The 15,302-nt window shown below is 51.8% G+C and overlaps 2 protein-coding genes across 2 annotated transcripts; one reads left to right on the forward strand and one right to left on the reverse strand.

The window, feature by feature from the left end:
- Window positions 1-513: 513 nt before the first annotated feature.
- J7T55_004973 (uncharacterized protein) lies at window positions 514-1,560 on the forward strand (the record flags this gene model as incomplete). The annotated part of the gene is made up of 1 exon (XM_053144327.1): window positions 514-1,560. The coding sequence occupies one exon, from the start codon at window positions 514-516 to the stop codon at window positions 1,558-1,560; it is 1,047 nt and encodes a 348-aa protein (XP_052992699.1).
- Window positions 1,561-1,663: 103 nt separating this feature from the next.
- J7T55_004974 (uncharacterized protein) lies at window positions 1,664-5,411 on the reverse strand (the record flags this gene model as incomplete). Its single annotated transcript, XM_053144328.1, has 5 exons — window positions 1,664-2,245; window positions 2,376-2,739; window positions 2,840-3,006; window positions 3,146-3,618; window positions 3,728-5,411. The coding sequence occupies 5 exons, from the start codon at window positions 5,409-5,411 to the stop codon at window positions 1,664-1,666; spliced, it is 3,270 nt and encodes a 1,089-aa protein (XP_052992700.1).
- Between the last annotated feature and the right edge of the window lie 9,891 nt (window positions 5,412-15,302).

Below are 15,302 nucleotides of genomic sequence, written 5' to 3' on the forward strand. Positions count from 1 at the left end.
CGCACGGCACACTTACTCCCGCCGATGCCAAGAACCCGATTCTATGCCTACATGTGAGAAAATGGCGGAGCCTTTATTGTGTACTATTCTCGTGCTTATCCGACACAAGGCTGGGAAACCAAGACTTTCACGCATGCTCTCAAAGCCTGATTTACCATGCGCCAAGAATAGCATTGTTTTAAATTGAGAGGGTGTATGTAGTGAGCCAATCTAAGCTGTCTGATAATGATAATATTGGTAAGAGGCTTGACGCGCGTGAGCATTGTTTTTCGTGTTTTTCAGCTGTGGCGGCAAAGTCGTGCCGCATATAGCAATGTGACCGATCACAACCTGTGTGTTCGGGCCAGTAAGCCCGGAGGCTTGCTGACATCCCAGCCTGACTACGTGCTCTGGCAGAGATAGTAGTCACGGTCCTAGGTCCGCTCCAGGAAACCACAGAAGCCTATTCTCTACGCCACCTCTACAACCCTGATCTAATATCTGATCGTGATAGATCAATTCCATTCATCAAAAATGACCAACCTAGACGGAAAAGACCCCTTCGCAGAGTGGGATATTTGCATGCCTCTCATCGCCGATGACGCCGATGATGCAGGATTCAGAATCAAAAATCACCCCAAGGGCGAGATGCATCGTGTTCATCTCACCGGGTATGACCGGCCCAATGCGACAGCTGTCCGCGGCCGGCTTTTCCATGTTGTTCACGGCAGCTTGGGTGAAGGGAACAGTGTACCGGCGACGCTGATCGTGTTTGAATGGCTACTTGTGCCAGGAAAGACGGGCCAGCGATTTCGCGAGGTCGAGATCGATGTTACTTTTGCCCCTGACGGCCGGAAGCCCGGCACCTCGTCGGAAGATGACCTGTCCGAGTGCACGCCGCAGGTGCGAGCCGTCGCGCCCAACGTGTCCATCAAGTCATACACTACTGGCCGGAAAGTAACGAGCGAGAATTCAGTCAAAGCATCCATGCGAGTCGGCTACGAACCCTTTGCGGCTGTCACGCCCGAGGCCTCCCGGAAGCAGACCGAGACGACGGAGCGCACCGACTACCGTTTCATGGCCGGCTATCCGGCATTCGTCAAGAAGAGGTATGGAGAACCCAACTCGGTGCACTGGACTCTGCAAGAGAACGTTCCACAAGAGAGCGGTGTGCCACACATCGTTCGCACCGCCGTACTCCTGCAGCGTACCACCGGTGACAGCGGAATTTTCAGCGCCACCATCAACACAAGCGTCCACATCTCGGTTCTGGCTGATGCAGCTGAGATGCTACGCAAGGCTGTAGGCTCAGTTCCCAAGAACGACCCGGTCTACTTCGATACTCGACCGCTTCCGGGAGTCACCCACGGCGCTGCAGTGCTGTACGGTAGGAAGGATGGCTTGAGCAACCAGCATAGTCCATGCGATCAACGCAAACTTGGCGACGTGGATTTAACCCAGTTCTTAGTCGTTGATGGCGATGAGCAGTTGAGAGTGGCACAAATAGGTGATTCTAAAGCAGATGATACACAACTAGCAACCGAGCTTGCGGAGGAGGAGAGCCTCAACTTTGAACTGTGATTATAAATCTCAATATGACATGTAGCTACTCAAAGAATGGATAGGGGTCAGCCGTATTCTCAGAAAAGCATCATACTCTGCCAGCCATGCGCCTCTCTGAAAGTCAATCCTTTTGGGAAACAAACTTCTGCACAAGAAGCCGTAGGCTCCCTTCATCGTCCATGCGCAGCACTTTCTTCACATGTACCACCTTTTTGTTGGTCTCACCATCAAACACCTTGGAGAAGATGTTGTTCATCCAAGCGTGCCTGTTGGCCGGAAGAGGTTCATGCTCAAAAAGCATGCAAAAGAGGACCAAGGCAGCAAGCCCTGTAGCCAGAGCCGTCGCGCCTGAGTTTCCCACCTCAGCCTCCTCGGACTGGCCAAGGACATACTCGCCGGGAAAGAGGAAATTGACAGTTTTGGTCATGTCCACATATTTCTTCACGTCGAATTCCGTGTCGGTGGCGCCGATACTGAACACTTTTGAGTTGTCGCATGGTATCCATTCGTCTGATGACGAACTTTGTTTCACATCGCACGCCGCCCCAAACATGAGAATATTCGCGGCGTGCGCACCAGCAATAGCCTGCTCAAGATCGTGAATATCAGAGTCGTTCGCGATCCCGGTCGCTGGGGAGACACGGCGTGCGTTCCAGCTCATCGAAATTATGTCTACCTTCTGGTCTTTGGCCCAATTGATGGCCTTCTCGACTCAACAGATTAGTATGCGAACTACTATATGCGCTTTTCAGGTTTGAAAATGGCCCGGTTCTGGGTTTAGGGCACCTAGATAGCCACAGAGGAGTACATGGGGCGAGGCGTCAGCTACTTACCTTTGTGGCCTGACGCAGACTGAAAGACCGCTGTCTTAGGCCTTCGCCAATGTTGACATCAAGTTTGGCCACATAGATGGTGACGTATGGGCAGACCTGACGTATCAACCATGCCATCTTGCTGCCATGCTGGTTGGTGGACACATAGAAACTCCCCGACCCTTCTTCCGGCTCTCCTGAATCCACAGGCGGCCACCCGGTATGATGCATATACTCGCCATTTCTCTTATACGTGGGATCTACTCCATCGTCAAGAAGTGCGACTTTGACGTGAATTGGACGATTGGAACGAGATTTCTCATCGTAACAGAGGGTTAAGAGCTTGTCTCGAAATCCTGACACGTCACTTCGCCATGGATGAATTCTGTAGCAGGGCAAAAGCAATTAGTAGGATAACGACAACTACTCCGCAGCGGCATAAAAAGAGCTTGAGGGTGGATTGGGTTGAGCAACGGTGTACGAACCGAGTTGACAAGCTATTCAATCCACCGGTTTTGCCACTGCCCTTGTATCCCATATCGTCATAGCGGACCTCGATGAACTTGAAGTGCTTCCTTTTCGCCCATTTGTTCACACGGTCCTGAAATGCATCCACCTTTGCCTTCCTCGATTTATTCTCCAGGTCAGTGCCCTATATTTTGATTAGCAAATCTATGTTGTATGAAGGCCTGGAACGCATACTCTTTGGACGGAGAGGTAGACCCGCTGCAGCTATAAGGTGGCTGGATTAATTTGCATGATACCAACTCAGAGTTGGGAGGGGTTCTTACCTTTGCTAACGTGCGAAGCCCTTCCGTATCAGACCAACTCCATAGTACTGAGTTCAATCCAGTCCAATACAGAGAAATCTCAACCAGAGTTGGCGGCAGCGTGTACTTGTTGGCGCAAAGATCTGGTCGGTTCCAGTTCAAGTATATGACCTCGAGGCCCTTCAAGCATTCCTCAACTGTATTGTCGGAGCAGTAGTGATGAGGATTATCTTTGACTACAAGACTTAGGATAGTTTTGACTCCCTTTGTCTCCTTTAACCACTCAAACACTTGCTTCAGGTTTTCCTCGTCTTGGGCCCACATTGTGATCTTGTCTTGTGCCATGTTCGGCAGAGTCTCCAACATTTCCTGTGTGTACTCCATGCTGAGGACGACTGAAGACATCATGGGCTCGAAATTCAAAAAATCGAAATCATTGGTTGTGCTTGACGTGACACGCTGAGTTCCCTCAAGACTGAACCACCGTAGCTCGCCTAGAAGCACGATTTGGGTTAGTACTGTGAGATGATTGAAGCGTCACATGAACCTGTGTTGTTCCAATTGAGAGTTTATCAAATGTTTAGAGACGGTTAGGTAGCTCACCGGCAAATGGGGAGTGCCCCTTAAGGGTTTGGTTGCGAAATAAGCACTCGCACGCCTTCTTGTAGCCACCCAATTGGAAGGAGAATTCCCGCAGTTGTTTGAGTATATCTTCGCAACCGATGTCCTCTTCTCTCAGTTCCGCTCTGATATGTGATCTAGCTTGGAAATTATTCCTCACTGGCTCCCTGATGCCTCCAGCATTCTTATTGCCCTGGCCAACACTTTTCACGACACCCTCACCGTGTCTTCGGCTCGAAGAATCCACCCGTTGGGCTTTCAACTTCTTCTCCTTTTCCTCTGCTTCAATTCTTTTTGCCTCCGAGTCGTCGTTCTTTTCATTGGCACTTTTGCTCTTGCGCTCGCTTCCTTCTTTTCCTGGCCGTTTCTCCACTGGCGCTTCCTCGGCCATGACATTGATCTGCGGAGGTGGAGTACTCGGAGAGTCCCCCGCAGATGAGCTTTTTGTACGTTGTTGCTCGACCCAACTTCGGTAAGAGGCGTAAAGATAGAGATACGGCGACAGTCCGGCCGAATTGTGAATTGTAAGGGCGTTTTTTCCTCCTGTCTGTTCCAGAAGAAGTTTAATGATGCCTTTCTTCTTCTTCACTGCAGCATCATTTTGCGTTCGGGTGTCCACGCAGATCTTGCAGGCAGTGGCACGCAACCTTTGTGGCTGTTTGCCCTGTAACGCGGGCGCCACGACGGATCGTGTCCTGACTTGGTTACTGACGTATTTTGGCTGCACTGGGTGAAATGTAGAGGTGCTAGGGACTTGGCCAGTAGTAACAGGCCGTTGCGTGATGCTCGGCCTCCTGAGATCTGATCCGGCCGTTGAAGCAGAACTCGTTTCCGCAGGTATGGGGCAGGCAGCCACTTGCCGGATGAAGTACCTAGCTTCGAGGGCGTCATGAAGAGGTGTGTTGCCATCGTCGGCCGCTTCGGAGCGCTTTTGTGTTGTGAAAGCTTTCGGATTGGCCTTTCTTATCAGATCCTCGACACCTCTGAGATCATGCAATATAGCAAGGTGAAGGATGTTCTGATTATGTTTGTTCATTCGGCAAATTTCGTCGGCTGCTTGGTCCTTCATCAGGTGGCACATGTAGATAGTTATATCAGGCTTCACCCTCGATTTGCCTTGTTTGAAAATTTTGATGTCGACGTCAACGGCGGCATGGAGTGGGCGCAAACCATACTTGGGGCTCAGCTGAGATGGGTCGAGCTCTACGATGAGCTTAAGGAGAAATTTGATCTTCTGCAGTCTCACAGAATGTGGGTAGAATGATAGAGCATTTTCCTGTTCGAGCACATGCTGAAGAAAGTTAGGAGGGGATGTGTCCGACGACGTGCTCGCGAGGCAGTCCCGCTCGATTCGAAGCAGAGCCTTGATGTCGGTGCGGTACTCCTCATAGCCCGGTTGTGTGTTCCAAGATGCTTCATTCTCCCATTTCGTTTGAGTGTCACTGTTTATCCTGTCCACCAATGTCAATCTAGCCCCCGCGATATCGCGTTCTGGATCTCGTTCATCTACTGTGTCGTGGTCCCAGTTGCTGTGTTCCTCATCTTCTTGGTAAGGAAGACTTGCATCTTCCTCAGAAAGCATCTCTCCCTCATGGTAGTTCTGATCAGATCCTGGTAACTCATCGCCGACATCAAGGTTGATTGTGTACTGAACACTGGACGCCATAGCGCACGGAGAATTGGGGTTTCGCGATGCTTGGAGTTGTCAGGTGAGTTAGAAGTCGACGAATCTTTCATTGGGCTCACGAAATGACCCAACAAGGTTTTTGAGGCAAGATTCCCGTGTTGAAATGCAAGGACATGTGAGTACTTCGGCCGGTGAGCGGTTGAGAGCTGTTGTAACCGCATCACCATCGTCTCAGATAAGCCACCGCCGCCAGTCCGCTGACCTATCCCTGCATGCAGGTGTGCTCGTGTAGATGATCTCGCCGCCAAGAATCAATAGTCAGGTACTTCAGCAGGCTCCTGGGTTCATTCCTCTCTGTTACACAAGTGTATATTCCACCGGCGCCAGGCATCGAAACTAGTTAGCTTGGTCACACAGTGGTTGCCCGTGCCCCCGCCCACATGCATGAACTCGAATTCTATCTTCCTCGCATATCGCTCACTCACTGATGCCACTCCCGGGTCAGGCTATCATGAACCTCGCTGAAGAAGCTGCGCTTCTCTTTTTCAATTGTGCCCCTCTAGCCATCACTTGTTCAACCCACCGGTCTATCATCTGAAGACATTATCCACCACATCACCACGACGGCCTCAGCAAGACGAGGCGAACGACGAGAAATTGGATCTGAATGCCTGATGGTAACGCCTACTATGAACATCGTGACGCCGCCTCCTGTGCTCGCTCCCGCATGTGTGGTTGCTGAGCAGGCTTCGCCGAAAAAGCCGCCTAAGTCCTGGTGAGAAACGACCTTGCTCATTATCCAGAAAACTTTATTGCTCGTTCGCACTGACTCAAATACACTAGCATTATCAGGGTCTATGGATTTGTTAGCCCGGAACACGATGATAGTCCTTTATGGAAGATGAACTGGCTGCCTCCAGGTGACGACTATCGGACAATCTGTTTTGGTGCTGGCTCCGAATCTCTTCTTCTTGGAAAACACTTTTCTGAAGCTTTCCACGAAGAAAAAGCGAGGAAGTTGTTGATTGACCTCAATGATGTAGTGCGAAGTCATCCCCGAATACTGACTAGCGTCGTTACTTCTGATAATAGTCTGACGATGTCCAGGACGCTGACACGCTGTTCGCCTTGTGGGCCAACGATATAGCTGGCGCGGTTGTGAAGCTGGTATGCCCTTTCTGATAGAGTCTACGAGGACTGGACACTGCAGAGTCAGCTGATTGCAAAGGCTCTCACCATCGCTGCCCAAGAATCAAAGTATCGGCACATTCTTGACAGAACACACACGGTTGTGCGTTTCAGCTGTCCATCACCCAAGCCTCTTGTACTGATTTATGTTTTCCAGATTTTCTTCGGAACCCCGCATCGCGCTTCACACCTGAGCAGTCTGGACTCAGCCATCCTCAGTGTCATGGAAGAGTGCTATCACGGAGTCTTTGGCGAGTGGGTCCCGTCGGTAGTGAACAAAGCAGCTAGACACCTAGAGCGTGTTGATGAAAGATTTAGCTTCATTTCCCATATGTTCAACATAATAAGCTATTATCAAACACCACCACCGTCTCCAACGACTTACAACATGGTAAGCTACTACCCACGTTGACACTATCGGACTGCCATCGGCCTACTTAAGTAGTTAGAAATTCCAGAGCGAGTGCAACACTAACTCAAGCAACATGTAGGTCGCCCCGGAAGCTTCTGCCACATTAGGCCTCGACAACGAAATCAAAATCGGCAGAAATCGTATCTACCATGGTCTGAGTCGTTTTATGACTCGTGACGAGGAGAATATGCTGCAGATTCACTTGATTAATGCCAAGATTGGTACGTATTCCTAAAGGTCTTCCGATTATTGTGCCCCGGAGCCGTGAAGGAAGCGTTAACGATGCTTTACTTGCCAGCACATTGGGCTAATTTCAAATACTTCATGGCTGTGCTTGATTCTGCCTCCTCGAAATCCAGAATTGACCGTTTAGGCCAATTTCGATCCCTTTTCTCCGACACCCGCATGCCATGTTTCAACGACTCCAGACTGGTAGATTGGATAGCAGCCAAGACTCCTCACACATTCGCAAAAGTTCGCTTGGAAGCCCAAACAGATTCATCCAAAGTCCTGACCTCGATTGCCAGACTTATTCATCAATGTCACAAGGCAATGTGGAATTCATGCCCAATCATCAACACTCACGATGACCTTGGAGAAGCGGATATCTACCTCTACCTTCTGAAACAAATCACCGCACAGCAACCACGGGTGTTTTTGCACATTCAGCATTTGATGCCCATACTCATCGATGCTGCCAGTAGCCACACCAAGTCGTGGAAGGAAAGATGCCTTTGGGTATGCTTGAGGAATGCTATACACGCGCCGATCGGAATCCCCACCTACGGGTTCCTACCTATCAAGACCCCAACATGCCTGAAGGCCCTACAGAAAATCTTCTCATGCCAACGGGATACAGACTCCATGTGCAGACTGGTCGTCACCTTCAACGATGACATCAACTTGCACATTGACAGCACAGGGCAAGTTGCCCTAGATCTGAAACCTGAAGACGTGGGGGCCTGTACAGAGCACCCCGATCCATCACTCAACTCAGATGGATTGCCTTTACAAATTCTGTCGCTACGTGTTCCGACATTTGGAAGGCCAACGTTCGTCATGCTCACATGGATCGCGTTTGCGATGCGACCGCTGGCTTTGGACGAATTAGACTTGATCCTCGCCCTTGATGAGGCTGAATCAGTGATCAACATTCAACACGGACTGGCACTCCGGTTACTCCAGGGTATATCGGAGACTACCGAAATCCAATTGGGCCATGTTCTCCTTCGCACCCCCTATTACCAGATGCAGCAACTCTTATCGGGATTCTCATCGATGTATTTTGGTTCAAATTCTTGTCCCCATCAGCATATCGCTCAGTCGTGCACCGCCTTTCTGGTAACATATATCTTCAACCCGCCCAAACGCGGAGCAGCGTATAACTCGGAAGATGGCAGCGAAGAGAATGGAGAAAAGTCCAGCGCGGACCAGGACATCTCTTCCAGCCAAGCAAACGATGGCGAGGTAGTGATTGATGAAAGGCCAACTCCTCAACGCACTCTGACGGAGTATGCCGCACGGAACTGGATGGTTCACTATCGCTCAGGTATCACGAGCGATCGCCCCCTCAACAACCAAGAATCAGAGCCATTTGTGTCTTTTGTAAAGGACCACGCGAATTTGCATCGGTGGCTCTACCTCATACAGATTCTTTCTGCTCCACCCGAGAAGAGAACTGATGTCGTTTTTAGTGGCTTCGAAGTGATACAAAATTCTTTGAATCTGGACAAACTGGAGGATCTGGAGACCCATTACCAACTTGCCAGCCGTCTGTCCCCCCTGTCTTGGCCTGGGAGACTTCTGATCCATGCTTCTGAGCTTGGTGACAAAGCCGTTGTTGGTTCCCTAGTCACAAAATTGGATGTCATAGAGCCAGAGGCGATTGCAAGAGCTCTCGCCGCGACATCTGGTGAGCTGCATGAAGAGATCAAAGCCAGAGCTTTATCAGTTCTCAAAGATCAGTACTGGCAGATAATGGCCGAGGCCCAGCTAACCGCTCAGGTATTATGCAACACCGTTACATCGCACAACATTCGTGGGGATCTCCTGGCTATGAGCACATGGGAGGGGCAGCAGTCTTGGTTCTCGGACGCGCTGGACAGAGCGGTGGAATATGGTGACGAGGAAACACTTAAAGAAATTCTCAACAGTCACAGCTTGAAGGAGAAACTAGCTGTGCCAAATCAGAAGTCCGGTTGTACTCGTCGTTTGTGGACTCGGATTCACCGCGCTGCTTACCACGGGAATCTGCGGTGCATGATAGAAGTCTGCGAGGCCGGCTTTTGTCTTGATGCCCTTTCTTCTGATGGCCATAGTCCGCTATTCATTAGCAGCTCCCGCGGCTTCAAGGCCATTGCGCAGTTTCTCGTCCTTAGCGGGGCTCACAAGGACAGCAGTGATGGCGAAGACGAACAGACGGCCCTCCACGCTGCCGCCTTGTACGGTCATTTCAAGACAACTAAGGCCCTGCTGGATGACGGTGTTGATGTTACAGCAGCTGACCAAAATGGTGACTTCGCGCTGCACCTTGCGATCCAGCAGGGTCATTCGCGCGTGGCAGAGCTGATTATCGAGTATTTCCCCGCCGCTACAGAGGAACGCGGGCTTCTCGAGCATGAACAAACGATCAGGCCGCGATCGACTAGCCAGGGTGCCCTCAGCAACGCTGAACTCTTCGCTACCAGCGAATCCTGTCATGACGAGCTCTCGATCAGTATATCAGATGCTGAGTGCACCGAAGCATCTCCACCAGCACTGGAGGATGACAGCCCCATAGCACCTCTAGACATGGCCAATTTGCAGGGCGCCACGGTTCTTGTCACCGCCGCCGTCAGAGATCTTTGCGAAGTGGCAAAACTCCTCCTTGAGCGTGGCGCGGATCCTAATATCATAGAAAACTGGGCCAGGACAGCACTACATTTTGCTGCGAGAGCGGGGAGGACCGATCTCATAAAAGAGCTCATTGCCAAAGGTGCCGTGACAAACCAATGCAACCGCCGAAGTCAAGCAAATCCTCTGCACGTTGCCTGCTATCGAGGTCACACAGATGCCATTGAGGTCCTCACTCGCGCCTCCTCTGATCTCGCATCAGAGGACAGCTGGGGCCATGTGCCCCTTGCCGCCGCTTGTGCAGGAGGGCATCTGGAAGCTGTCAAAGCACTCGTTGGCCACTACAAAAGTTCGCAAAAGGCCAAGGCTCTAATTTCAGCAGCCCAAAATGGGTATCACCAGGTTGCGAGGTACCTTCTCGACTCGGGCTGTCCCATCAACGAAAGCGGCGCGGATGGAGGGTCCGCCCTCTGGTCGGCCGTAAAAGGTGGCCACTCGAGGATGATAGAGCTTCTCATCCTGCGAGGCGCCGACACAGGGCGCAAGTCTTCCTGGGGCGAGACCGCCCTCCATACATCAGCAAGAATGGGACAATTTGAAGCCACCAAGATACTTGCCGATAGCGGGGTCCCGCTAGACATCGAAGAAGACGGCGGCAGAAGCCCCTTGGGCTTGGCTATTTTCTATGAATATCCAGATATCGTTCGTCTACTTCTCGAGAAGGGGGCCAGAATGAGGCTGCCCACACGGTGGTCTCACTATTCTAGCCTCTTGGACTTGTCCTGTGGGCTCTCCGTGCTTGCCGTCAGCAAAGTGCTTTTAGATTTTTACATACAAGGAAAGCATCAAGACGGCCTCACACCGACTAAGGCCCTCATCAGGGCAATGAGGAGACGCGCGAGCGAGTTGGTAAAGCTTATCTTGAACACGTGGTTTAACTCGGACTCGGATAAGTACAAATCGGTCGGTGAGGCTTTGCACGTTGCAGCAGCTTTAGGAAGCCTCGAGTTTCTGGAGATACTGTTGGAGCACCCCGCTGGAAAGTTCGCCATCAATGAAGAAGTTTCCGACCGTGGCATACCTTTGAATGCCGCTATAGAGGCCGGCGCCGAAAGCCAGATCATCAATCGATTGCGTGAGAATGGAGCCAAATTCGATATCGAGTCCGGAACATATGGGAATATGCTCAATGCCGCTTGCCTTGTAATGAAGCTCGACAATATCAAGCTGTGTCTCGAACATGTCCCGAAAGCCCTAACACGATCAGTTATGGGCAAATACGGAACTCCGATCCAGTCTGCTGTCGTCGGGTTCCATACATCGGATGAGGCCCCAGATACTTGCATCGACGTGTTGGAACTCCTTGAAAAGAGCGGGGTGTCTCCACTGGCCGTAGGTGGTCGATACACCACGCCTCTGCATGCCGCTGCTCGTCTTGATACCCATCAGGCTGTGGTGGCCTGGCTGACTAGACGATCTAGTCGCTCATTGCTCGTCAGAGACATCGCCGGGCGTCTACCGCTGCACTTAGCCATACAGCACGGAAGCTGGGGCCTGGTAGAGCAAGTGTGGAAAGATACCAATGATTTCTATCCACGACAACTCCCGGAGCTGTGGAAAGCCAGTCGAGACAGCCAAGGCCTTACCATTCTTCACTATGCAGCTATCTCCAATTCGGAAAGTAGGGTAGCGGAGATCCACAAAATCCTCGTTGAGGAGGATCTTGAGGCTTTAGTTCATCAGGGGGATGAAGCTGGTTGGACACCGCTTCATTGGGCATGCCGGTCGCCGCGGAAGGAGGTCATCCAAAAATTGCTGGACATCGGCGCGGATCCCAAGGCCCGGACGGGACATGACTGGACGCCCCGCCACATTGCTGTGATGCACAGCACAACCAACAGCGAGGAGTTTGAGAGCCTTCCCGACACGGATGACAAGGCTGAGGGATTGCCGAATGGACCCGCAGCCCACGATGATGGGTGGTGTGATGTATGCTTCTTGGTAAGTCATCATGGACCCAGGAGAAAGTACTTGAATTTCGTAATTATAAAGGAGTTGCTAACGGCTGTATAGCCCAGACGGTGGAAGTACTATCATTGCATAAATGAGGAATGCGATGATTTTGATCTCTGCTTCAAGTGTTACATGCACGTGACAGAGATTCATCACAGCGGCCATGAATTCAAATGTTTTGAGCTGTAAGCGAGATGGTGTTAGGTTTGAATCATCAAATACGTATGCAGCGCACGAGTGAGCATTTGCTTAACTCACTTGCTACATGGGTTGAGATGTGTTCGGATAACTGCCAGTGGCTGGGTATAATGCGTCGCAGATGGATGGGTCTGTGTCATCAAAATCATGGGTTTGGCAGGATTCTATAAAGTTTGTTTATACTGTTGAAGCGTTTGATTTACTATATTATCTGCTGTATGGGCTGTCGACCGGGAAACCTATTTATGCAACATGTGAGAGCCTGATTCTCTGCTGACTGGGATTGCAAAGACATCGAACCTAGAAGATAAAGTGGGGGCATTGCCCAATAGGACTCTTAATAGGACCGAAACTCACAAGCACAGAGAGCCCTTCAATTCAGCCGCGGTTGAGCTTTCTCGTCAACTTGTCCATATATATCAACAAAATGCAGAACAATGATAACAACAGCCCTCTGCCCAAGGACCCGCTTAACCAGCACCCAAGATGGCTAAAACCATCGAGCGAAGTTGAATCGCATGTTTTCCAATCAGCGGCAGCCGAGAACAATGTCATAAGGTGGGAGATGTTCCGGGGACTCCCCAAGCCAGTGTCATGGTCCGAGGCCGAAGTGATAGCAGCAAAGCAACCGCTGGAACCAGTGGAGTGGAAGGACGTGCAGGCAAAGGCCATCCTCGACTTCAGCGACCTGGTCTCAAGGTCTTACGTTCCTCGCCTTTTGGATGGGTCCCGGCCTTTGAAAGTCTGGGATAAGTGGGAACGGAGGTGGTTTCAGTCCGTACTAAACGGTGCGGCCGAGCCTGCGCCAGCTCCGGAATACGCATACACACCACTGTCTGGCGAGGACGAGATTCGTATCCTTAACCTCCTCCCTGGAACGGATACAGACCCATTGGTCTTTAATCTGCGTTCTGTCCACCTTGGTGATCCGATAACCAGCTATGAAGCCCTGTCATACGCATAGGGAACGAGGATGGTGGACTTGATGCATGAAGATAGCTCTATCAGCCTGCCCCAGAGCCTGTACCGGGCCCTCCTGAGACTTCGTGACCCAAAACAAACGCGTTCCATCTGGGCCGACGCGCTCTGCATCAACCAGAAGGACAGGCGAGAGAGAAGTCGCCAGGTCCGCATGATGCGCAGGATCTTCAAGCAAGCCAGCCAGGTCTTGATTATCCTAGACGAGGATGACGCGCATGTGTCGCAGATCGCGTTCGAGCTGGCGCGGCTTATCCATCAGGGCCAGCTTGAGACAGTGCCGCCACCAGACTCTCCGGTATGGGGCGTCCTCATCCGCCTCTTCGACAAGGCGTGGTTCGGCCGCATGTGGTGCCTCCAGGAGGTCGTTCTCGCCTCGTCGGCCCGGGTGATCTGGGGTCCGGCGACGGCTCCGTGGGAGGATGTCGGGTTCTCGGCTGGTTGGCTGTGCAACATTGGGTACGAGGTGCTTTCAAGGTGGATTGGCCGAGTCGAGCGGTCACGGGGGGGATATGCTCACGAGCAATATTCTTATCACCCCGGGGTCTACAGGGCGAGCCTGATGTACTCGCTGTGGTCGGCCAGCAGGGCCACTCCCCCCGCCAAGCCCATCTCCTTCTACGAGCTGCTGTCCCTGACGCGGCCGTTCGAGTCGACGGATCCTAGAGACAAGGTGTTTGCTCTGACCGGTATTCCAACGGTGGAAGCAGATCCTGATATTGGTCAGTGCTTCTTCGAGCCTGATTACTCGAAAACTACTTCGCAAGTATTCGTGGAAGTCGCAAAGAGGATCTTGGCCCAGACGCCTGGCAGTTTACACTTGCTTGGTGCTGTCCAGTATGACCGATACTTGCTACATCAACCTTTGGACAACCCCCAAAACACACTTCCAACCTGGGTGCCTAACTGGGGAGTGTTCTCCTCAAGGTCTCTGGTACCAGTCACGAGGCCCGGCCAGGAACGACCCTCCGCATCGAGAAAAATGCCCCATACAGAAGTGACCTTCGAGGGGTCAGCACTGCTCGTCTGCGGCACCCATATCGACTCGGTGAAGCAAATCACCGGTTTATACTCAAGGGAGCTCATCTCTAACATCATTTCGTCTCTATCTGAGGCCTGGGAAGAGATGATCGAGAAGCTAGGCACCTACCCAGGGGGTACTAGTCTTCCCGAGGCTTTCTGCTGGACGATCACTGGAGGGAATAACTGGCACGGACAACGCGTAGGGACCGCCGAGCGCGCTCGGCACATTGCAGATTACGAGGCTTTTCGCAAGCAATACTGTGTGGACTCACCCTTCCCTGCCATTGAGGTCCCTGAAGAGACCGGTCAGGTAGAAGCGCCAGACGCCCGTCGCTTCTACGAAGCCTTGTGTCATGCCTGCAGTAATCGCACATTCTTCGTGACGAGGAAAGGGTACATGGGCATTGGACCGGGGAACATGGGCAGGGAGAGGAATCACGTGTTTCTTCTAGGCGGCGCGGAGCTGCCCTTCATCTTGATGAAAGGCCGTTCCCATCCTCAGTACTGGAGTTTGCGTGACAAGGCCTCTGCAAGTGACGAGGATGATGAAGACGGTTCCCAACCTTGCTTTAGTGTGATTGGCGAGTGCTATGTGCACGGGGTCATGGACGGAGAGATCGGGAGTGATGAGCCTCTAGATGTTGAGTCGATCAGACTTGTATGAGTCGATCATGACTAGGGAGACTTGAAGGTCTGCTTGCCATCAAGCCCGAGGCGAGCAACATTTGCAAGGGCAGCTGGGAAATAGAGACGGAGCGAACGAGTGGAGACAGAATGATGGCATCTCTTCCATAGCACCTAGGAAGGTGGGAAAGACAGGGAAAGCTGAGTAGGAGATATCATGTACACATTGTATCGACTGGTCATTCTGGGATAGATTCGCCCATGATCTGATGTCGATAGCATTTGTGCATGTCCAAGGTTGAGGCGACATTCCAGGGTTATGACGACCCTTGGACTTGGACAGCCCCACCCTCCCCCACCAGGGCAGCTGCCTTATGACTTCATCGGGGGGACCCTTGGTGCAGAAAGGGCGATGACGGGCTAGGCCCTTTCCCTTTCTGTCGGGTCCTGTCCTCCACAGAGTTCCTGACTTCCAAGCAGATAAAGTGGGTCCTCCAATTCCTGCCGATTCTAGAATCGCCACCGTCTTTTGACTGGCTGACGGCCAGCCTCATCTGCTCTCGTTTGCCTCCCTTTACCTTGCTCACCATGTAACCTTTCTGTGGCTTTGATGCTCGACTGTGGCGTAAAATGATATCACTCCAGCACCTGCTTCTAGTGTC

Source organism: Diaporthe amygdali (assembly GCF_026229845.1).
Source record: "Diaporthe amygdali strain CAA958 chromosome Unknown NODE_17_length_903054_cov_64_435670, whole genome shotgun sequence".
Lineage (NCBI taxonomy): Eukaryota > Fungi > Ascomycota > Sordariomycetes > Diaporthales > Diaporthaceae > Diaporthe > Diaporthe amygdali.